General features: G+C 54.0%; 1 protein-coding gene across 6 annotated transcripts in view; it reads right to left on the minus strand.

Moving 5' to 3' along the window:
- Positions 1–22,663, minus strand: part of LOC134559466 (mitochondrial Rho GTPase 2) — a 45,075-nt gene extending 22,412 nt beyond the window's left edge. Inside the window, exons 1-29 of one of the 6 annotated variants that reach the window (XM_063414248.1) lie at positions 21,824–22,660; positions 21,558–21,734; positions 21,177–21,294; positions 20,426–20,596; positions 19,109–19,232; positions 18,733–18,800; positions 18,538–18,638; positions 17,236–17,463; positions 16,496–16,564; positions 15,391–15,501; positions 14,370–14,515; positions 14,043–14,100; positions 12,724–12,842; positions 12,170–12,325; positions 11,358–11,485; positions 9,740–9,856; positions 8,980–9,215; positions 8,447–8,586; positions 7,805–7,935; positions 6,065–6,195; positions 5,523–5,684; positions 5,117–5,245; positions 4,466–4,599; positions 4,348–4,385; positions 3,818–3,937; positions 3,229–3,408; positions 2,156–2,256; positions 1,177–1,279; positions 449–570 (exon numbers count right to left, since the gene is read on the minus strand). In XM_063414248.1, the coding sequence (XP_063270318.1) occupies positions 449–570; positions 1,177–1,279; positions 2,156–2,256; positions 3,229–3,408; positions 3,818–3,937; positions 4,348–4,385; positions 4,466–4,599; positions 5,117–5,245; positions 5,523–5,684; positions 6,065–6,195; positions 7,805–7,935; positions 8,447–8,586; positions 8,980–9,215; positions 9,740–9,856; positions 11,358–11,485; positions 12,170–12,325; positions 12,724–12,842; positions 14,043–14,100; positions 14,370–14,515; positions 15,391–15,501; positions 16,496–16,564; positions 17,236–17,463; positions 18,538–18,638; positions 18,733–18,800; positions 19,109–19,232; positions 20,426–20,596; positions 21,177–21,294; positions 21,558–21,734; positions 21,824–22,147 (3,942 nt within the window). In that variant the 5' untranslated portion in view covers positions 22,148–22,660. Of the gene's footprint in view, positions 1–448; positions 571–1,176; positions 1,280–2,155; positions 2,260–3,228; positions 3,409–3,817; positions 3,938–4,347; positions 4,386–4,465; positions 4,600–5,116; positions 5,246–5,522; positions 5,685–6,064; positions 6,196–7,804; positions 7,936–8,446; positions 8,587–8,979; positions 9,216–9,739; positions 9,857–11,357; positions 11,486–12,169; positions 12,326–12,723; positions 12,843–14,042; positions 14,101–14,369; positions 14,516–15,390; positions 15,502–16,495; positions 16,565–17,220; positions 17,464–18,537; positions 18,639–18,732; positions 18,801–19,108; positions 19,233–20,425; positions 20,597–21,176; positions 21,295–21,557; positions 21,735–21,823 lie in introns of all 6 variants that reach the window. The other 5 variants (XM_063414242.1, XM_063414241.1, XM_063414240.1 and 2 more) reach the window with 5 other exon arrangements.
- Between the last annotated feature and the right edge of the window lie 64 nt (positions 22,664–22,727).

Genomic DNA, 22,727 nt, shown 5'->3' on the forward strand with positions numbered 1-22,727 from the left:
ACCTCCAAGGATGGGGACCTCACCACTCCTGGGCAGCCTCTTCCAATGCCTGGCCACCCTTTCCATGGAGAAATTTTTCCTGATGTTCAACCTGAACTTGAGGTCATTTCCTCTTGTCCTGTCCCTGTTCCCTGGGAGCAGAGCCTGACCCTCACCAGTTGCCCCCTCCTGTCAGGGAGCTGTGGAGAGCCAGAAGGTCCCCCCTGAGCCTTCTTTTCTCCAGACTGAGCTGCTCCTCATCAGACTCATGTTCCAGCCCCTTCCCCAGCTCTGTTCCCTGCTCTGGTCACTCTCCAGTCCACACCGAGCCAGCACAAAAGATAGCTGACTCCAAAATGATTTCCATAGCCTCCAGGCAGAAGGAGGAACAGACAAACGGATTTTGGGCTGTGGGATTGCAAAGTGACAGGGACAAGCCCTGGCCCGGGGCAGCAGCAGCCTCTCCCACCTGGGCATTGTGGCTGAGGGCGAGTGTGGAGATCTCCTCAGCATGGCCCAGCCGGTGGCTCTGGGAGCCCGAGTGCAGATCTTCAACCACGATGACACAGCCACAGGAGTAGGCGAAGAAGCCTGGCAGAGGAGGAGGAGGAGAGGGGATGTTTTCATGGAAAGGCTGCACATACAGCCCCCACCACAACCCACATGGAAAATTCTATGATTCATTAATACGTAAAAGCTGACTCTTTGATGCAGCTCAGCAGCAGCAGGTTGGGAGCGGGGTGAAATCTCACTTTCCCTAACCTGAGTAAAGCAGAGCTGTTGGGCATCATTCCAGCTGGAGAAAGGAGGCAGGATGGGCTTTGTGAGCTTCCCTCCTGCTCTGTCCACTCAACAACTGGAGCCTGAGTCTGCCCCACTAACTGAAGCTTGCCAACAGCAAAGAGCTATTGGATTTTACCAACACAAAGGACCGCTGTGTTCAAGCAAAGATCCCAGTCCAACAGACAGAAGATCATAATTTCACTCAGTACACACCCCTAGAACCACACGTGGGTTGGGTTGGAAAGGACCTTGAAGCTCATCTCGTTCCACCCCTGCCATGGGCAGGGACACCTTCCACTGTCCCAGGCTGCTCCAAGTCCTGTCCAGCCTGGCCTTGGACACTGCCAGGGATCCAGGGGCAGCCACAGCTGCTCTGGCAACACATCCCACCACTCCAGAGCATTCCCAGTGTACCTGTATCCGGGTTCCACACCATATTTCCTCTGCCATTCCCATTGTAGCCGATTACTGCTTTCAGCTTCAGCAGCTCACTGCCTGCTGGAGGAGACAAGAAACTCTGCAAGAAAAACAGACTCTGGCTTAAAATAATCTCTGGAAGAATGGTCTGGTCAGGTGCATCAACACCCACACAGGAAAAAGTGAGTGTCCTAAAACACACATCCCACACAGATCCATGCCAGAACTCACACAATTCCATAATGGAAGAGAGAAATATTCTGTAACAAAAGAGACACTGCCCCAGCACAGCCAGGCACAGATGCTTTCAGATGGGGCACAAAAGAGACTGGCAGCAAATGCCCAGCCAAGGAGCAGCTGCTAATCCTGCTGGGAAAGAGTTCCATGGCTGACTTGGGATGCAGATATTTCAATAGGAAGAGAACTGAGAGAAAAATGCTGCCAGGTGGAGGGACAGAGGAGAGGATTGGGGGTGAAATCTGGATGTAGCTGTTCTCCCAGCACTAGCAGCACAGCTGAGGGAAGGGCTGAGTTAGGTTTCTGTTTTATTCCTGCTGTGTTTGTTAACAGAGCAGGAGCTGTGCCTCTCCTCACTTCGCTCCATGGGTTTGCCTTCCCCAGCCTGCTCTGCCAATGCAGCTGCTCGCAAATATGGGAGCACAATGAATCACTCCATTGCTCACTCGTCTTTCACTCTCAATAGCACATGCCATTTCCACTCCTTTTGAATAAAAATGTATGCAGATTTGGGCACCACAAAAAGAGTTGAGCACAACTCACTTTTTACTAGTCTGGGAAGAGTTACATATAGAGGAGAACACGGAATTAACGTTAGGATTTCTCACTAAACATCAGCCCAGGGGTATATTTCCCAAATTGCTTTCCAACAGAGAACAAAATGGAAACAATTTGGAAAATCCACCTACCCCAGCCGCAAAATGCCTGTTCTCCACGTGGAAACCAGCACAGCTCTCACCTGGGGGAGCACTGATGCCTTGAAGCGAGCAGTGAAATGCCGGTAGGAATCCGGGCGGATGGAACATTGGGACTTGGGAGTTTTGGTTCCCTTCCTGGGTTCTGCTACACAAAGGAGAAAATGGTACCCATGGGATACTGCTCTGGGAAAGGTTTGGAGCAGCACCCAGGCTGTGGCTTGCTTATATTTATTATTCTGCATGTGTGAACACACATGAGGCAAAAATCAAACTGCAGTGTCACATGTGGCATTGCCCAAGTGGGAAGGGACCCACAAGGACCACGAGTTCAACTCCTGGCCCTGCACAGACACCCCAACAATCCCACCCTGTGCCTCAGAGCATTGTCCAAGCGTTCCTGGAGCTCTGGCAGCCATGCCCATTCCCTGGGGAGCCTGGTCCATGCCCGACATCCTCTGGGGGAAGAGCCTTTTCCTGATATCCAGCCTGACCCTCCCTGACACAGCTCCAGCCATTCTCTGGGCCAGTTCCTTCCCCACTCAGCCACACCACACTGCAAACAGCCTAAGGACACCCACACCTCGTGCTCTGGGCATTCCTGTGAAACCATGAGCCCCACAGCTCCAGGACTGTAACAGGAGCACTGGGGGCAATTTTACCCTGAGGCTTTCCAGCCAGTCCTGCCAGGGCTGAGCGCTGGCAGCTGCTTGCTCCTGGCAGGTCGCCATGCACCGCTGCAGCTCCCAGGCTGCGCAGCTATTAATAGAGCCATTGGGAGCTTTAATTGCAGCTGGATTTAATGGGACGTGCCACTCAGAGATGACACTGGCTCCAGGCTTCTGGTGTGCCCAGAAGCAGCAGCAGGGAAACAGCCAGAAAAACGAGCAGTTTTAGGGATCAATGTGAGTTTCCCTAAACACTGACTTCCCTTGGAAGGTCATGCCCACGGGAAAACTCCTAAGGAACACGTTGCAGCCTTTCACCTCACAGCTCAGAGCATGTGTCTGGGTCTCGCTGCCCCATAATATTAATGATCTTTCTTTGGTTTGGGGGATAGACCAAGCTGCCATGCAGGCCTACAGCTCTGTACAAACTGCCAACACCCCTGATTTACCGTTTGCTGGTTTTCCAGGAGACCTCGGGCCCTCCTGCCTCACTTTGGGCCTCACAACAGGCTCCTCATTCCCGTCTGATTCCACCACAAGCACTGAGGAATCTTTGTGCTCATTTGCCACCTTGCCGCTGCTGTCTGGCAGATCTGCTTCCTCCTCCCTGTCTGACTCGGAGAAAATACCTGGGGAGAAAAATCAGTGGGAAGATGGAGCCATCCATGTCCTGCAGCACCACTTCATGTGTGCCTGACCCCTTGGCCTCTGGCAGTGTCACTCCCCTGCTCTGTGGAACAGTCCAGCTGTTAGGGTGGAGGGCAAAGCAGACAATTCCTATTGGGAACAGCCAACAGGGTGTTTAGCACAGCCAGAGAAGCTGTGCCAGCAGCTCGGTATGTGGAGGAGAGCAGAGTATAAAGGGGTGCTGAACCCCAGCACCTCCAGGCTTTCTGCAGGGGGAGGAATTGCAGACTGGTCTGTCAGCCTGCCAGAAGGGATCACACGTAGGGATGGCTCCAAGGATGCTGCTGAACTAGCCAAGTTTTTCCCAAAAGGAGGTTGATGTTCCCCTTTCCTGCAAGCAGTTCCTCTTACTTGGAAATCCTGCTGGGTGGACAGAGCTGACATCCAGACATGGTGGGGAGGACAGCAATGGAAGAGGCACTGTCTGCCGAGGGGTCTCAGAGACATCCTTGGGCTTCTCAGAGCTGCTGTCTGGGAAAGGAAAAGGCTTGGTGTCACTTCCTTCACCCCATGCTCCTCTCATCCTTCTGCATGGTGACATCTCCAAGCTCAGTTTTCCAGCTTCCATAGAAGCCACTTCTCTGTGTTTTAAGAAAGAGAGGGACAGAGAAAGAGCAATAATGAGGGAGAAAGAAGGAGGAGGAAGAGATGGAGACAGAGAACACTGAAGTTGAAAATCCACCAGAAAGCCCAGAGTGGCTCTGCTCAGAACATCCCCACCTAGGCAGACTGAGAGGAGCCAATTAATTGGAGATAGTCCTTCAAAGCTAATTAGCTGGTTTGCCCCTCACTAATGACTCCCTCAGGAAAGGAACCATCCCCCCAAATCCCCACCCTCCAGAAAAGCTGCCAGCACAACTCATGGGAAGAGGCAAACTCACCTGACCTCAGCGGCAGAGTGGACGCGGAGGAATGAGCCCTGGAAGATGAGGAGACTGCAGTCACGCAGGGATGGGGCAGGGAAAGTCACACAGGGAAGGCACTGCCCAGCACCTTTACCTGGCTGGGGATGACCTGACTGGAGGTGCAGCTAGGAAATCCCAGAGGAAGATGGCATCCCCAACGCTGATGACGTGCTCTTGGTCTGGGGTGAAGGCGACCTGGCGCACGGGCTCCGAGTGGCCGATGAACACCTGGGAGAGAGCACGCCTTGAACCTCCCATCAGCACCTGTCCTGTCAGGATGGGGTTACTCCACTCCCTGTCCTGCACAGCCAGGCTCTACAGGCCTCAGCAGAACGTCCAGAAGAGGATCTATCACACCTACAGTTCTCACTCCTATAGGCTGATCAACATAGACCTCCAAGACACTCATCCAGGGAAGGAAGCAAAAGCTGAACAGTCCAAAGTCTTGTCCTGCCTCTGAAGCCTTGGGTGAACCATTTTCCTCTCCACGTGACCCTGTCCCTAACACAGAGCTATCACCTACCTCTGTCCTTTGCAGAGGGTCTCACTGGGCTGTTGGAGCAGCCACAGCCTGTGCCCACTGCTGGGCGTTGTTACAGTGTGGGACTGGGGCTGCATTTCTCTGCAAACTGGGCAAACTGGGAGTGGGGACACTGGGCCAAGTCATACACAGCCAATTTGCTGCTCTCTTCCCTGGGGATTCAGCAATGCAACCCCACCCCTTCCCTCCCGGTGTGGGCAGTACCTGGAAGTTGATGTTGAAGCGCATCCGATAGTCCCACACCTTGATGACCTTGTCACCAGCAGTGAGCAGGTACTGGCTATCCTTGCTCAGTGCCAAGGAAGAACAGGTCAGCCTGTGCACAGGGGACACCTGAGGACAAGAAATGGCACCGGTGGCCTTAGCTGAACTGGTTCATATCCTTGTTTACACTTCAGCAAGAGAACAGCAGTGTGACAGTGTGGAAAACAAGGACAAGCTCAGGCTCACCCTGAGCACGAGCACACTGGGACAGCTGCAGGCTTCCCACTTGTGTTTCTTTGAAGCCTGTGAGCTCCAGGAGGAGTTTTTCTCTAATTTAACCTCCTACAGGAGACATGAAGTGCCCAGCCCCCACGGGAAACCTCGTGGATGAATTTCAGTGTCCTACCTCTCGCACCAGCCGTCCGGTTTTTGCATCAAGCACAAGGATTTTATTGGAAGAAGTGGACACCAGGAGCTCGCCCTGAGGCACAGGACCAAAGCAGACCTTCACTGCAGAGTCCAAGACGGTGCTGTGCAGGTCGAGGATGCTGATGTCCACCCTCAGCAGCTGTGGAACAAAGAGCCACTGAAGAAACACTGCAGGAGCCTCAGGATTGCTCCTGTGCTCCAAACACGAGGCTATGGAGTCCCCTGGACCCTTCCCTTCCCACTTAATGAGGGGCTGCAGGTCCAGGCAATGCCCAGAAGAGCAGGTCAAGAGAGAGAGGAGAGCTGACAGTCTCCACAGCACTTCTCCAAATTATGTTTCTAGAGGGGAATGAAGTGAGAGGAAAAGAAACCTTGAATTTGTTGTTTCTGTCTCACAGAAGGCAAACCAGGGAGCTCACTGTCAGCTGGTGCTCACGCCCTGATCCACCTCCCTGGATGCTGCCTATGGAGTTTGCAGGGGACACCCCTGTCCCCAGAGCAGGGGGAGTCTGCTGGTACCTCATCCAGGGAGCAGGCCTCCATCACTGTCACGACATACTTGGAGGGCCCCACGAAGGCCAGCAGGCGACTGTCCCCACTGACCACCAGAGTGTCCGCGCCACTGCCAGCATCCCGGGCCACCACATTGCCTGGGGGACACAGCAAGAGAGTGAGGAGGAGCAAAGCCCACTCTGATGGTGCTGCTGAGCAGCAGCTGCAGCTTCTCCTGCAGCCTGAGAAAAAAAAACAACCTGTAGGAGATGCTACAAATTTGAGTTGCACACCCAGAATGTGCTGTGAACCACCTCAAAAACAAGGTTGAGATGCACAGCTTGTTCCGAGTGAACATGCAGTGTTTTCAAGGAGAGCAGAACAAAGTCAAAGGAATAAAACTGATTTTAGGGTTTATTTTTTAGCGTTACAAGAGGCTGTGATGAGGAGCTCTGTGAGATCTCAGCTGCAGCCTGGGTGTCTGAACCCAGAGCAGAACGAAATCAGTGCTGAACACCACCACACTGATGTCAGTCCAGAGGGCAGAGAGACCCAGGGGTCTGAAAATCACAGAAATTACAGCAATTGTCTGTATTTATTCCATGACCATAATTCCACTGTTCTGTCCCTGGAACGTGACCAGGCAGCAAACACAGTTTCAGAGCACAGTCACCATTTGAAGGTCCAGCTGCAGCACTGACACCAAACCCAGGTGATTTTGGATGAATTCCCTGATTCCTCCAACCCTTGCTCCTTCTCCTGCACACTTCCTGGGGCAGATTCCTCCTCTTTGTGCAATATTGCACTGTATAAAAATCAGAGTTCCCTTTCCCTGCCCAAGCTTGTGCTGTCTAAACACATTTCTAAAGTGTACATTAAATATGACACTAATTTTTCCTTGCCCCTGCCCTGCCTCCAGCTCTCCACCAGCTCCATTCACCGGCACAGAGCTGCTCTGCTGCAGGCAGGATTAGGGCAACAATTCACTTCAAACAAATTAAATTGCACATGCACAGAATGGAAAGAGTCAGGGCCTGGGCATGAATAAATCTCTGTGAGCCCCGCACATTCATGAAATCATCACACCAGCAGGGTGAGAGGGTTTGAACCAGGACAGGGGTAGGGAAGTGCTGGCAGTCACACAGAAGGTACAAGCAGAAATCACAGAACCATTAAGGTTGGGAAAGCCCTCTAAGATCATCAAGTCCACTAAAACATGTCCCCAGGTGCCACACCCACATCTTTTAAATCCCCTCAGGGATGGTGACCCCACCACTGCCCTGGGCAGCTGTGCAAATGCCTGACCACCCTTTCCATGAAGAAATTTTCTCATGATCAAATCTAAATCTCCCCTGACATAACTTAAGGCTGTTTCTTCTTGTCCTGTCCCTGTTCCCTGGGAGCAGAGCCCAACTCCCCTGGCTGTCCCCTCCTGTCAGGAGTTGTGCAGAGCCACAAGGGCCCCCCTGAGCCTCCTTTTCTCCAGGCTGAGCCCCTTTCCCAGCTCCCTCAGCTTCTCCTGGTGCTCCAGCCCCTTCCCCAGCTCTGTTCCCTTCCCTAGACAAGCTCCAGCCCCTCAGTGTCTGTGTTGTGAGGCACCCAGGACTGGAGGTGCCTCAGCCATGCCCAGTGCAGGGGGAAATGACAAAGCTCAGAAGGTTCAATGGGAATTATCACTCCAAGCCTGAGTTTGGGTTGGCTCTGGTGTCAGGATGTCTGTGCTAATACAAAAAAATAAGAAAGGCAACCCCAACCCCGGTGTCTTACCCAGGACTCTCAGAACCTGTGACTTCCACATCTCAAATCTGTACAGAGCCAGGGTTCCCTGCAAGCAGGAGCTGAACATCAAATTGCCATCTGGAGAGAAGGTCAGCCCGGTGATGGCAGTGCGGTGCTGCCTGAAAGAGGGCAGAAAACGTGGAAAAAGGAGAGAAAAAGGAATCACACACAGAGGGAACAGTGGTGATGTTGAGTGTAACATGGTGAAGAACCCAAGAGCAGAAATTAACCAGGAACAGAGCAGGACCCCACTGTGCTCACCCCTGTAGCAGCCCAGGACAACCAACATTCCAACTTGTTGGAAAACCGAGCAGCAAGTGCAGCGCTCCAGCCTGGGTGGAACATCCCTCTCCCTTTGGAACATCCTCCCAGTCCCACACTGAGGCTCACAAGGGCTCCCTGCCCAGCTGCTCTCTACTTTCCTACTGCTGTCCACTGGGCAGTCACAAAGAAAGCCCTCAAGCCTTTCAAAACTTGAGCTTTCACCACCCGGAGCCTCGGCACAGCAGGACCTGCCCCAAACCCACCCAGCTGGGACCTGAGGCTTGTGGAGCTCCAGGATTGTCACTGTGGCTGTGTCTCATCACCAGGACACCCAGTTAGATCCTGTGTAGGTCCCACTTCACCCACTTGTGCTCCAGCAGGAGGTCAGAGGCAGCCAGGCTGAAGACCCGCACCACCCCGCTGTCAAAGCCACAGGCCAGCATCTTCCAGAAGGGGTGGAAGGCCACGGTACACGGAGTTTCCTCTGCAGCTGAAAAGTCATAGAGCTGCAGGGAAGAGACACCAGGGGCATGAAGCTGGAGAGGACTGCAGCTGCAGCAGGACCCAACAACTGGCCAGCCTCACACCCCCACCATGAGCATGTCCCTGCTCCTGCCTGCATGGATCCAAAGCTCAGTGAAGTCCTGGGTCTTTGGGCATTTAGATAAAGCCCTTGGGCATTACGGTTTGTGCTAAAAAACAATCTTCAAAAGATGGAGGAAAAGAAAATACTTTTGTCTAACAATATCTCAGAACTCTGTACTTCCAAAGGGTCTCTTGCCCACAGGACCCCTCCGGGGGGGGGGGGCCTGAGCTGTCGGCTTTGATAATTGGAGCAAACAGAGACCAGGGAGACTCTTAATAAACACGAGACACCACCTGGCTCTTGTGTCACGCACCTGCTGCCTGGAGGCCAGGTCCCACACGCGGACGGTGCTGTCCTGGGACACTGTTGCTATCTGCTTGCCCTTCCCCTCCACCGAGAAGCCCAGCACAGGCTCCTGGTGAGCGCGCATCAGCGTGCTGTAGTCCCGGGCCTGGATGTCCAGGTAGCCCAGATTCCCAGTAGCTGTCATGGACAGGACTTTGTGGCTGTCTGGGCTGATGCAGACAGAACTCACTGAAGCCTCATGCTCTGGGGAAAGACACAGGAGTCAACAAATCCTCTGGGAAAGGAGCAGCTGGAACATAGCTACAGACCCACGTTTAGGAAAGCAATGCCCACAGGAATGAGCAGCCCACACCTGAAGACTGAATGCTTGCAGGTGTGAGTTTAGTGACAGAATACAGAGATTAGTCTCTGCCCTTCCTAATGTCCCTGGGCTCTGCTGTAATGGTGATCATTTCAAAAACACTCAAAACAATCACGAACTGCTCCACTTCTCCCCTAATTTTTCATGGACAGATGTGCTGTTGCTAGAAGGGCACAAAAATCAAGATGGAAAGTCTGTTCTTTCCCAGGAAATCCTGCCTTTCTCCTATGAGTTACAAGAATAAACATGAGTAATTGCCACTGAAGACTTCCAGGCCAGTCAGCCCTGGAGGCAGCACACACAACACAGCCCCCACTCATGAGGTTTGCTGTGGGAGCTGTGGCAGTGGAGCTCTGGATCTGCAGCAGAAGTGGAGCTCGGAAGCAGCACTCCCACCTCCACTCACCTGCCTCTAGGACAGCAGCTGAGAAGTCCAGTGGCCACAGCCTCACGTAGCCATCCTCTGATCCCGTGGCACAGAAGGTCAAGGACATGCTGATGCTGTTTATAGCAATCCCAGGGCCTGGAAACCCAAGAAACAGCTCCTTATACAGGTGAAACAAGAAAGCTCAACTTGAGTGGGGAACCATCCAAGAGCTGATAGTCCATCCACACCCAGCTGGAGCCTGAGGAGGATGCAGGAATCCCACAGTGACTGGCAGAACAGGCTGAAGGGTCTCAGCAGCCCTTCTCAGGGTTCCAAACTCCTCCTTACCACTGTGAAACTCCTGCCAGGCAGAGAAAATTCCTACCCCTGCCATATTTTTGCCTCAAACAGGATCCTATAGCACAGGGTTAGCTGCCTGAGGTACAAATCCTTTCACTGCCATGTCCCAAAGCCTCTCTGCAGAAGGGAGATACAGATCCACAAACTGGGAGGTTTTGATTCATGGAATCATTAAGGATGGAAAACCTCATTGAGTCCAACCATTATCCCACCACCAGCCCATGTCCCCAGGGGCCCATCCACAGGCTTTTTGAACATTTCCAGGGATAGAATGGGCAGCTTGTTCCAATGCCTTATCACACTTTCAGTCAAGAATTTTTCCCCAATATCCAACCTAAGTTCAGCTATAAAGGCCGTAAGTCAGAGCCAGCACTGAGACCAGGAGGCTGCATGGACTTTGTTTCATCTCCTCTTGGGCCCTTTCTTGCCCATGAAGTGAGAACTGCAGTTACATACCTCTCAAAGGCCACATTATAGATTAATTAGCTCAATTTGCCAAAGCAAACTATGCACAAAGTTTTAAGATATCAGAGCAATCACACTTGAAAGTAAATTCTTCCTGCTGTTCAAGTTAATGGAAGAGCTGAAAGCTGGTCTACTTAATGTAGAGCAACAACGATTCCCCGAACGCTCTGCACCAGCTGAATAATGAAAAAATCCCCAAATTCATATTTTTCGTTAATCTTAGTTCTTTTTCCATCTCTCCATTAAGCCTCCCATCAGCAAATGAAGACCTTGTTTCATGTTTCTAAAAGTGGTGTTTCTCTGAAAGTGCAATCAGCATTTAAAATGCTAAAATCTTTCTTAAGAAACGATACTTTGCTGTACTAAGGCAGATTATTTGCAGTCCTTAAGAGGCAAATAGCAATGATCTAATCAACCCCAAAATAATCCTTCAGCAGTAGGTAAAGAGCTGGTTGGTTTTGAGCAGATTTCTGACCCTGATGGGGGCGGAGGTTGTCCCTGGTTGTTTTCTCCCTCTCCCTGCCCGCTCCTGCTCCCACCTGAGCTGTTCCCTACCTGCTCCCCACTCCCACCTGAGCTGCTCCCACCTGAGTTGCTCCCATCTGAGCTGTTCCCTACCTGCTCCCCACTCCCACCTGAGCTGCTTCCACCTGAGCTGCTCCCATCTGAGCTGTTCCCTACCTGCTCCCCACTCCCACCTGAGCTGTTCCCTGCCTGCTCCTGCTCCCATCTGAGCTGCTCCCTACCTGCTCCTGCTCCCACCTGAGCTGTTCCCTGCCTGCACCTGCTCCCATCTGAGCTGTTCCCTGCCTGCACCTGCTCCTGCTCCCACCTGAGCCGTTCCCTGCCTGCTCCTGCCCATCCCCCTGGGGCTGTGCAGGCAGCAGGCGCCGTGCGCTCCGCACACAGACGTTCTCGTAGTCCACCTCCAGCACGTGGCCGCTCCTGCTGCACACAAAGCTGTGAAAAAAACAAACAGGAGAGACTTGCTTTTAGTAAAGAATCACCTTGGTTTACCTTGGTTCAACTGATTTGTGTAATGCAATCCTGGCTCACAAGTAATATAAGAGGTCAACAAGGTGTGCACGTGTTCCACACACCTCCAAAGAAGTCAGAGCTTCCTATTTGGTTTCCTCATCCTTTGGAACAGGAATTTGCAAAAGAGCTAGAAGCTTGCCATAAACTCCAGAAAGGAGCCTCCCCCTGCCACAGGCTGGCTGAGCTGACAGCTCTGCCTTTGCGGGACAACAAAGGTCTGGCTTTGAAGATTAAAATAAAACAACAAAGCGTGTGTCTGTATCAAGAGGATGTGTACCAGGCTCCTCCTGCTGACCCAGGAATCCAACAGAGAGCTTCAGGTGAGGAGAGTCACTAAATATGGCAGAACAGCAGCACAGCAAGAGCAAAGAGGCTGTTCTGTGAGGAGCCAAATCCCTTTTGGGAGTGACACGTGCTGAGTGGGGAGAGCCCCTCCCAGCTCCAGAAGGCTCCAGCTGTATTTTGAGGGAGAACCCCAGCAAAACGCCGTGGTCGAGGCGGAAGGCGAATGCTAAGCAGGGAGAGCTGCAGAGCTGCCTCCTGCTGGGCTGCCCAGGACAGGTGACAGTGGCAGTGACAGTGGCAGTGGCAGTGCCAGGCCCTTACAGCGCGCGCTGCTCCGGCTCCTGCTGGGGCCCCTCCTGGAAGGCCAGGTCGGTGAAGTCCAGGGAGTGGTACTCGCCCAGGTCGACGGGACACGAGCGCAGGGCTCCGCTCCGCACGCGCCACAGCCGGACGCTGTCCCGGCCACACGACGCCATCCTGTCCCGGGAGACACGGCCTGAGCACCGGGCAGGGCTCCCCGGGCCCCCGAGGGAAGGGCAGGGTCCCACGGACAGCAAGGACTGAGAACAGGAACGGCAACCCGATGGCTGCAGCACCACAATCCCCCCCAGCTATGCCAGTTAACGAATGAAAGTGGTTTGGGGCAAAGGGACCTTAAAGTTCATCTTGTTCCACCCCCTGCCATGGGCAGGGACACCTTCCACTATTCCAGGTTGCTCCAAGCCCCATCCAGCCTGGCCTTGGACACTTCCAGATATGGGACAGCCACAGCTGTTCTGGGCACCCTGTGCCAGGGGCCCCCCAACCTCCCAGGGAATAATTCCTTCCCAATATCTAAAAATCAATACTTTAAATTTCTTTTACTGTCCCACTACCTGGTATCATCAAAAAAAGCAATCTTCATGGCCTGGATGTCCACATCTGTGTGTGCTTTGGCCAGCACAGTCACGCCTCCACCATGAGTCACCTGAGCAGTGTTCCACACCACCACCATCTGAAGCAAGGAAATATGATGGGAGAGCTGCTCAAAACCTTGGCAGCAGAAGAGTTTTTCATCCAGCAGCTGCTCCAGAGCTGGGCATGAAGTATTGATAACAGAGCTGGAGCAGGGAAATAAAACTCATTGCACAGAGGGTTTAGGACAGTCCAACAGCTTTACAAAGCTTCATGGCAATATCCTCCGTAATTAGAGGTTCTAAGTCCCAGGACTGCTGGCAACAGGGCTCAGACTTGGAAAGAATTTCCACAGAGCAGTGGAAACTCTGCCTGCTGGGATACAGGAGCTGTCCCAGGACTGAGGGAGCAGGAGGCAGCACGTGTCCACTGCCCAGGACAGGTCTGTGTGCCCTCAGTGCCCATCAGCAGGAGCAGGAGTCAAACCCTCTGCCTGCAGCAAAGGGGCAGATGGCTGCAGAAACTCAGGAGGATGCTCTGCATTCCAGCACAGTGTTAAAACTAAACCCAGCATCACCTGAGAGGCTGGGATGGGCTGAGGCACCACCCTAGGAGAGGTACTCCCCCAGCACCCCCTTTCTCCCACTCTGCTTTCTCCCCATTAATCCCACCTCCCCAGCTCCAGATCACAGAACACTGCCACACGCTGGGAAAAACACAGAGCACTGTGGTTTTTCCTTCACTTAGTGATGGCACAGCTAATTGCTGATGGTCGTCACTAAAGGGTGAAAACAGTGGATGAAAAACAGTTCCACTGACAAAACAAAACCCCCAGTCCCATGGAACAAGTTTATTTTTGACTGCTACATGTGGGATCTGCGTCATCCCCAGCTACAAAGGTGGGCGGCAGCTCCAGTGCCCAGCACTCCTTCCCACAGGGATGCCTGGAGCTGGAAGATTTCACCTCACATCTTGCCCTAAATGCTGTTAAAATAAAGATATAATCCCATCACCCTGCCTGGGTCCTAGCTGGGACCACTCCAGGGATAGAACAGCCCCAAAGCACAACCCCAGCAGGTCTCTCCAGCTGCTTCTGAAAGGATTTGTTCACTTGCAGCTGAGGAACACCCACAAGCATCAGGCAGAGGGAAAGTATTCTCCAGGCAGCTAATGAGAAAGGGATGTCCCCCAAGAACGTGTCTAGGAAAGCTGAGAGCAGAGGCTTGCCTGGAAAATAACTCCAGAATCTGGGAGAACAGCTCTCTCAGAGAAACCTCCCAGCCCCAGGGTCAGCTCTCACCGTTTTGCCGTGCACGTCCTTCCCAACACCACACAGAACAGCTCCACTGTGGGAAAAGCTGCAAGAGAGACCTGGTGAAAAACAGCTCCTTGTACCCTGGGTTCACCCTCACAGGGCATAAAAGGGGACAAGTGAGGGGACAGGGAGACAGCAACACCTGAGGGATGAGCTCAGCAGAGAGCTGGCAGCATATCCAGGCCAGCTGCCAGCAGGTCTGGTGACAAACACAGGCAGCTCTAATTCATCCCTGGTTTATCACGCAGGAACAGCCCGGAAAAGCTGCTGTGCTGCAGTGCTGAGCACACACCTGCACGCACTGACACCCACCTGAGGGACACCAGGGACTGCAGGCAGGTTTTGAAGAGGCAGAGGCAGGCTCCCGTGGGGAAGTCCCAGAGGCGCCCCGCGCTGCGGGGCCCGGCCTGAGCAGAGGCCAGCAAGGAGCTGCTCCCGCTGACCGCCAGCACCGACACCTGCGGGAAGGGACGGCCCAGGGCTCAGCTCTCACATTTTCCACGTTTTGTGCTGCACTGGCATACAACTGAACTTCATATAAAGTACTAGCAAGTTCTCCTCGCAGTGTAGTTATACAAAACAATCCTTTTCCAGCCCCAGAAACAAGGACACCTATAGATGCTGACAACTGGTCTGAATTTAGGCTTCAGGCTCTGCCAGGGTCTGTGTAAAAGACAAGTGTGCAACTTTCTCATTCTGGCCTAGGAAAATCTTGAGGAAGAAACCAAAACTATACTTAGAAGTGAAAAACCATCAGCAGGTGTTGCTTTTCCAACATGTTTGCTGGAAAAGGTGTTTACAAAAAGAGTGTAGACTCTAAAGGTCAATCGTATGAATTGTGCCGAAGTAGTCTATAAAAGAGAATTTAAAAGAATAAAGATTGCTCTCATTTCATCATCATATCGAGAGTCATGTCATTATTTCTATGCCATCCGAAAACCATAACAACAGACACCATTGCAGCTTTGGGCCCAAAAATTACAAACACCAGCAAATTGAGGAGAGCAGTCTGGGAGGATGGGACTTCATAACCTGAAGCTGTAATTGGACAATTGATCCCAATATGTAAATGGACAAAAAAATATAAAAGAGTGAAAACTTGTGACCAGGTGTCCATCTTGGGTGGACACCTCGGCTGGGCTCTTGTACTGCCCAAGGTGTGCCCTTTGAAGGCCTTTTCAATGAACACCTGCTTTACTCCTTTGACAGTGTCTAGCCTCTGTTCCAGGCAGCCTCTCAAGGATCAGAAGCACTGTGAGAGAGGAGCCCATGAGAGCTGGCATCAGGGTGCAAGGACAGGGCTGCCATGAGGGCTTGCAAGGGCTACACTCACCTTTTCTGTGTGGCCAAGGAAGAACCTCTGCTCACCAGTCTCGAGCAGCAGGGCGACGATGACGGCGTGGCAGGGGTACACCACAGCCCTGCTGTCCCGTGTCCACAGGGCCTGCAGCACCGAGACAGGGGGACACAGCTCCAGAACCACCCCCCAGCCCGGGCACAGAGTGCTTCTCCAGCCCTGGAAGTGTCCAAGGACAGGTTGGACGGGGTGTGGAACAACCTGGGCTAGTGGGAGGTGGCCCTGCCCACAGCAGGGGATGGAGTGGGATCTTGCCATTGGAATGGGATAGAAATGGATCTTTAAGGTCCCTTCCCTACTATTGAACAGCAGATCCAAGGAAAAGAACATTGCTGTTAGAGCCTTGAACTGACTGAACCAAACCACTCCTTCCTTTTCCTTCCAAAACCCTAACACAGACCATAAGCAAGGCCCAGTGTGCCACAGAAACAATCCAAAACACAGCTCTTCCTTTCAGCCTGCAACAAAGCAGCACCAGTTCTGATGTGCTAAAAAGATGTGAAATTTAGTGAAGGCTCTGGAGCACAGGTCTGATGAGAAGCAGCTGGAGGGCCTCAGCCTGGACCCTCTGGCTCTGCACAACTGACAGGAGGGTGGAGCTGAGTGGGAGTCGGGCTCTGCTCCCAGGGAACAGGGACAGGACAAGGGGAAACAGCCTCAAGTTGCCAGGGGAGGCTTAGGTTGGATATTGGGAAAACTTCTTTATAGAAAGGGTGATCAGGCACTGGCACAGCTGTCCAGGGCACTGGTGGAGTCACCACCCCTGGAGGGATTTAAAAAACATGTGGATGTGGCACTTGAGAACATGGGTCAGTGATGGGCCTGGGAATCCTGGGAAAACCAGTTGGAATTGATGTCCTTGGAGGGCTTTCACATCTTATGATTCTGTCTAATGGGCCCAATAATTTTTAATTCACCATCCTAACAGCAGAGCAGTTGCCACAGGTGCTCAGGCCCACCCACTGGGATCATTTTCCACATCAAGCAGTGCCACACTCAGCTGCATTTCACACCTCCCAAACATCCATATCCAGGCCACACAAATGACAGATCAACTCCCCAGATCATCCAAGCCACTGACCCATTTGGTGCTGCAGCCTCCAAAGCCAATAATTGTTCTCAGCTTCAGGATGGGATCTGGTACAAGCCCCTGAAAAAGAAAACCAGACAGCACCATCATACTTAGAGCCAGGCTGGGGTCCTCCTTCCATGGGGCACCCCAGCCCCAGTCCTCAGCTCTCTCTGAAACACAGAAGCAGCTTTGGGTTTATCCTGTCAGAAGGGACAACTTTAAAGCATTTAACCTGGCAGAATCAAAGCTGGCAGCAGGAGGAGCTGGGGGCTCTGAGTTAAGCAGCTCTCCTATCCAGCCCCAGTGATGCCCAGAGACCTGGGCCCACTGTGAGAATCCCAGACTGGTTTGGGTTGGAAGGGACCTTAAAGCCCATCTACTTCCACTCCCCTGCCATGGACAGGAACACCTTCCACTAGCCCAGGTTGCTCCAAGCCCTGTCCAACCTGGCTTCAGACACTTCCAGGGCTGTCCTGCAAGCTGGGGCTCATTTGTGGCATGGCATAAAGGCCAGAGCCCTTCCTGCACACACCTGGGCAAACCTGTGGCTCAATGTCAGCACATCTGACCACAGGGTCCCCCTGTCAAGGCAAGCAGGGTGCTGGTGGGAAGAGCTGCTCATCAGAAAAAGGAATCTTGGACTCTGGAAGTTTAACTGAAACTCCAGTGTGAACCTTGCATTCCCTGTTCCCCTTCATTAGAAATAAACACCCCAAAGCCACCTTGGGACCCACCAGAACTTCACGCACCTCCTCTGAGCCAGGGACAGCTCGGGTTGTCTGTCCCCTGCTCTGGTAAGCGTAGACATGGATGCCACCATCACCGAGTGGCAGTGGCTGCCCTGTGTCCCCCGCAACGTGCAGCCTCTGCTTCTCCTCCAGCATGGGGTCTCCAGCAGGCACCGCTCTCGGGGGCCCTGGGACTGCCAGGTGAACCTCAGGGATGCTTTTGGTGATTACAGGACACCGATGTGGCACCTGAGAATGAGGAAAGCTTCAGACAGAGCTCAGTTCTCTTCCCAGGGCCCTCCACCTGCTCATGGGCCAGAGACAGGGAGACACCCACGTCTGTCCTGAGGGCTCTTCACAGCAACACAAACAAGGAGGAAAAAATGTGGAGGGAGAGCAGCCCTGTGGGTACCTGGCCTGGGCAGGCTGCTAACCAGACACTCTCCTTATGCTCCCAGTATTGTCTGTGCACAGTTCATCTCCTCCAGACTACAAACCAGAGCCTTGTCCAAACGCTCCTGGAGCTCTGGCAGGTTTGGGACCACTGCCCTGGGGAGACTGGTCAGTGCCCAACCACCCTCTGGGGGAAGAACCTTTATCTAATGTCATTCAAACCTCCCCTAACACAGCTGCAGCTGCTCCCTGGGTCCTGTCAATGTCACAAAGAACATAGATCAGAGCTGCCCCTTGGGAGGAACTGCAGCCCCTGACAAGGTCTGACCTCAATCTCTTTTTCTCCATCTGATCAAACCAAGTGACTGCTGCACCTCTTACTCTTCCCCTCTAGACCCTTCTCCCTGCTCATGGCCATCCTTTAGACACCCTCTAACAAGAGAGGCTGTGCTCCTCAGTTTCTCCCTCTCCTCAGTCCCTCTCCCAACACCCACCACCATTGCTGGTAAGCCAGTCTGGGCACCAGCTCCCACATCACCCCCAGGGGGAAGGGGAAACCAAGATGAGGGCAGCTGCCTGCCCCAGCTCCACGCACTGCTCTGCTCCCTGAGGGCACTGATCACATTCCTTAGTCTCCAGACCTCACTTCCTTATCCATAATGTGAAGACACACTGATCTGCTGCCTTCACAGAGGCAGGGAAGATGGATGTCTGGAGACTTCAAGGTACTTGGCACATCTCCTGTCTTTGTGCTGCACCACACTGAGCCCCCAGGCAGTCCCTGCAGGGCTGTGGTCACCAGACCGTGGCTGGAACAGCTGCCAACGACAACAAGCAGCTTCTACATCTTAAATTAAGACACAGATGCAGGGAAAAGCTCCATGGGAAGCAGGAAGGAAGGAGCTGCAGCCTTCTCCACGGTGCACTTACAGCTTTGGGACTGGTTGTCTGCTGGGCGAGGGACAGGCGGTCACAGACTGCTCTGGAGAGTGTCACCAGCGGGCAGCCGGGCTCCTCCAGGGCTTGGTCACCTGGGCAACACAAGGAGCAGGCTGAGCTCTTTTGGAAACCCAGGGCACCCAACTGGAGTGGCACAGCCTTGGCTGCCGTCCCCAGCATTCCCACCTGCCACAGGACTTGGGAAGCTCTTCTGGATGGAGTTGTGCAGCAGCTTAGGCCCCTCACATGGGAACCTGAGCAGAACCAGAGGAAGGCACCGTGTCATTGGCAATATCCCTTGGTACCTCAGCCTGGCACAGAGGCCTTTTGCTGTCTCCTGTAAGATCCCTCCCCTTTTGCCTCATGGTCCTCCAGATCCAGGGGTACCAAAGGCAGATGACACTAAGGGTGTCTTTGTTAACAACACCTAAATGCTGGAGGTGGGGGGACCTGAGCCCCAGGCTCACATGGATCTGTCGCTCCTTAAGTGGCCCTGCCCATCCTGCCCTTCCCAGGGGCGTGGGGAGGTCTGGGAGCTGCAGTGGGATGGGAGCAGCCGTACCTGATGTAGTCGTAGAGGTCGTGCCAGCTCTTCCCCTTGGGCACAGGGAAGGCCAGTTCCCGGGGCATGGGAGCGAGCCCGCGGCAGGACAGGTCACTGAGGCGGGCCTGGGCCAGTGTCACACCTGCCAGGACAGGGACACGCACACTGTGAGCTCTGCAGGCCCGGGGAGCCGCCTGCAATCACACTCCCTGTGGGACACGGGCACACACCCCTTCCCACCTGAGAAACAAAGATCACAAGCCTGAGGTTTGCAACAAACCCACCTTGCACAGGTGTATTCCTGTAACCCAACCTCCAAAGAAGAGCCCAGAGCATAAACCCTTGGATTTCAGTTATGAACCCCAGGCTCAAAATTAATGTCATTTCTGTTCATTGATTCAGCAGTTTCACATGATTTCTCTAAAGGCTCATTGCCCATTTTTTTGTCTTATGTTCTCCATGTATTTTTAAATTTAGAAAAGCGAAACAGGAAAGGTTTCAAGAAAGATACAGTAAGTTTCAGGAATTTCAAAGCTGCCCCTATAACTTCTTCCTCACTGATGCTTCCCAGCAGGCTAGGCGGTTCAGACAGAATTCCAGCACGAAAAAGGAAAGACAGAAAACAAAGGATTTGACCAAAGTACCTCTCCCACACTGATCAGGTGTATAAAAAAAGCAGTTGGAAGATTTTTGACACAATAAAAGCACAGGCTCTTCCAGCAGATAAAAGCACAAGTCTTGCAGAAGTGAAGCTTCATGACACCTTTCATTTTTACCCCTGAAAAAACTTCTAACCTTAGAAAGATATTTAACTTTGTTCTTTTCATTCATTTTTACATCTGGAAAACGAGAGAATACTTTCCTCCAGAGTCTGGCAGACTGTAATCTGTTCCAGATTTCCTTCCTTCCAGTGCCTAAAAGGGCTCGAAGAGAGCTGAGGAGGTATTTTGGACAAGGGCCTGGAGGGACAGGACAAGGAGGAATGGGTTCAAACTACCAGAGGACAGGGTTAGATGGGATATTGGGAAGGAATTGTTCCCTGGGAGGGTGGGGAGGCCCTGGCATAGGGTGCCCAGAGCAGCTGTGGCTGCCCCTGGATCCCTGGAAGTCCAAGGCCAGGGATTGGAGCAGCCTGGGCTAGTGGAAGGCGTCCCTGCCTGTGTGGCAATTTAACATTGTACCAAGTATTTTGCTCTTTCTGTTCACATCACAGAGCACCAGCAGCCCAGTCCTCTGCCAGGACTGCAAACTCAGCTTTGAACCCCCAAGGGCTCCCCCCAGGCTCACGGGAGCCTCAGGACAAAGCAGAGGCCAACGCAAGCTCTGGGCTCTCACCTGGCTCAAACAGCAGGTCGCTGGTGCAGAGGTTTTTCACCAGCAGGTTGCAGCAGAGTTTGACTCCCCTGAGGTGGCTGTACCTGCGGCTCAGGTACAGGGCCAGGATGGAGGGCAGGTCCAGCACCAGGCACGTCCAGCGCGCGTCAGCCGGGGCTGCTGCGGGGGCACCTGGGGAGGAGAGGACAGCTGGGAAAAGGGATGGTGGGAAAGAGCTGCAGAGATGGACCTTGCTGGACAGGAGATGCAAGGTTCACTGGGTTCAGTACGAAGTATTTACCAGGCACAATTCCCACCAGACCTGTGCCAAGTGGGAGATGGGAAAACATGTCTTGTAGGCTCAGGGGTGGGGAAGGACATAGGCATCCCACCACCTCCATGAGCTCCTGCCTGGCCTGACACTGCACCCCACTGTTTGGGAGAACAGGGATAGGGGACAGCCCAACCAGGAGATACAGCTCTGACCTGCCTGCAGAGGGGCTCCTGCTCAGGCTCAGCACTATTACCATAAAATATTGGAATGGTTTGGGTTGGGAGGGAAAACCTCAAAACCCATCTCATTCCATCCCCTGCCATGGGGACATCTTCCACTATCCCAGGTTGCTGCACACCCCATCCAACCTGGCCTTGGACACTCCCAGGGATGAGGCAGCCACAGCTGCTCTTCAAACGCATCAAGCCAACTTGAGAACTCAATTTATTTTCTAACAATTTATTTTGGTGGTGTGCCAGCCCAGCCCCAGCTCCTCACCCCGCTGGGCCGTGCCCTCGCTGGCTGCTCCGCAGACGAAGGGGAACTGGAGCCAGGTGGCCGTGGATTTGAATTCCTTAAAGAGGTTGGAGAAGGAGATGCGAACCACCTGGTTTTCCTGGGAAGAGACACATATGGAGCTTTAGTCACCCTGGTGGCTTTGGCAGGGAAGTGCTGCAGAGGAGAAGGCATGTGGCCCTGTCTCCTGTCCCCTCCGCATCCCCTGGCCCCAGCTGAGATGCCACCAGCGTGGAAACCATCTCCAGCCTGGGGTGACCCCCCAGCAGCAAAGAGCAGCCACGTCCTGCAGCCCCCCAGTGCCATCCCCAGTCCTTCAATCAGGCACGATGGCAGTGTAAGAGGCCACCCTGTGTCACGGACCTCGGTGGTGACATCCAGGTGCACGAGGAAGTGCTTGCGGGGCAGGGGCCTGAAGAGCAGGTAGAGGTAGCGCCCTGTCAGCCCCAGGGACTGTGTCCCTGCCCGGGGCAGCTGCAGGTAGCTGCTGGCTGGGTTGGAGCCTCGGATCCGGTAGATCGTTCCCTTAAGCCTCGTGTCCTTGGGAAACCAGGGAAAGACGGGGGTGGGTCAGCACTGCCCACCCTCGGCCTGTGCCCCCCGCCCCACGGCGCCGGTGCCCCCGTTACCGTGAGGGCGGCCACGTCCCCCTCCTTGGCAGAGCGCTTCCACTCCTCCACACGGAAGTGCTTGAAGATGTTCAGGTAGGGACGCTGCCAGGCTGCCAGCACTGGGATCAGCGGGGGGACAGAACCCCAGCCTGGACAGCCCCCACTGCCCCCTGTATGTCCCGAGGTCCCCTGCCCCATCAGCATCCCACTGTCTGCATGTCTCCCCAGCCCCAGTGCCAACCTCATGATGCAAGCCTGGTGATGCCCCCGTTCTCTCTTTAACCCAATTCCCCCCAGCCCTGGTGACACCTCCAAGCTCCAGTGTCCTGCTGAGAGTCCCATTACTCCCCTCCTCCAGGCCCCTCCAGCCCCAGGAATGCCCCTGGAACCCCGAGCTCCTCCAGTCCCAATGACATCCCCACCACCTGCACACCCCTGACCCTGCAGCCGCGGTGCTGTCGCTGTGCCCCGAGCATGGTGACAGACCTGCTAACCCCGTGTTCTGGGTCCTCCCGCCCTGCTGACAGCCCAGTATCTCCATGTTCCAAGCCTCCCCAGCCCTGGTGGCACCCCGTGAACTCCATATCCAGAGCCCCCGTGCCCAGGGACGCTCTCGTATCTCAGTGTACGCAGCCTCCAGACCCAGCGACACCCCTGTGCCCGGTGACACCGCCGATATCCCCATACTCTGAATCCCCCATGCCTGGTGACAGTGGCCCGAGCCCCCCAGCCCCAGTGACGACCCTGTTACTCCCACGCTGAGCCCGAACTCCACCCAACCGCAGCACGACTGCCATCCCTGCTACCGCCACGCTCCAAACCCACAAGCCCCTCAGCCCGCGGTGCCCCCGTGCTCCAGAGGTCCCCCATCCCCGGAGCTCACCCCCCATCCCCCCCGCCCCGCGGTGACGCCCTCGTTACC

Source organism: Prinia subflava, chromosome 17, assembly GCF_021018805.1.
Source record: "Prinia subflava isolate CZ2003 ecotype Zambia chromosome 17, Cam_Psub_1.2, whole genome shotgun sequence".
Taxonomy (NCBI): Eukaryota; Metazoa; Chordata; class Aves; order Passeriformes; family Cisticolidae; genus Prinia; species Prinia subflava.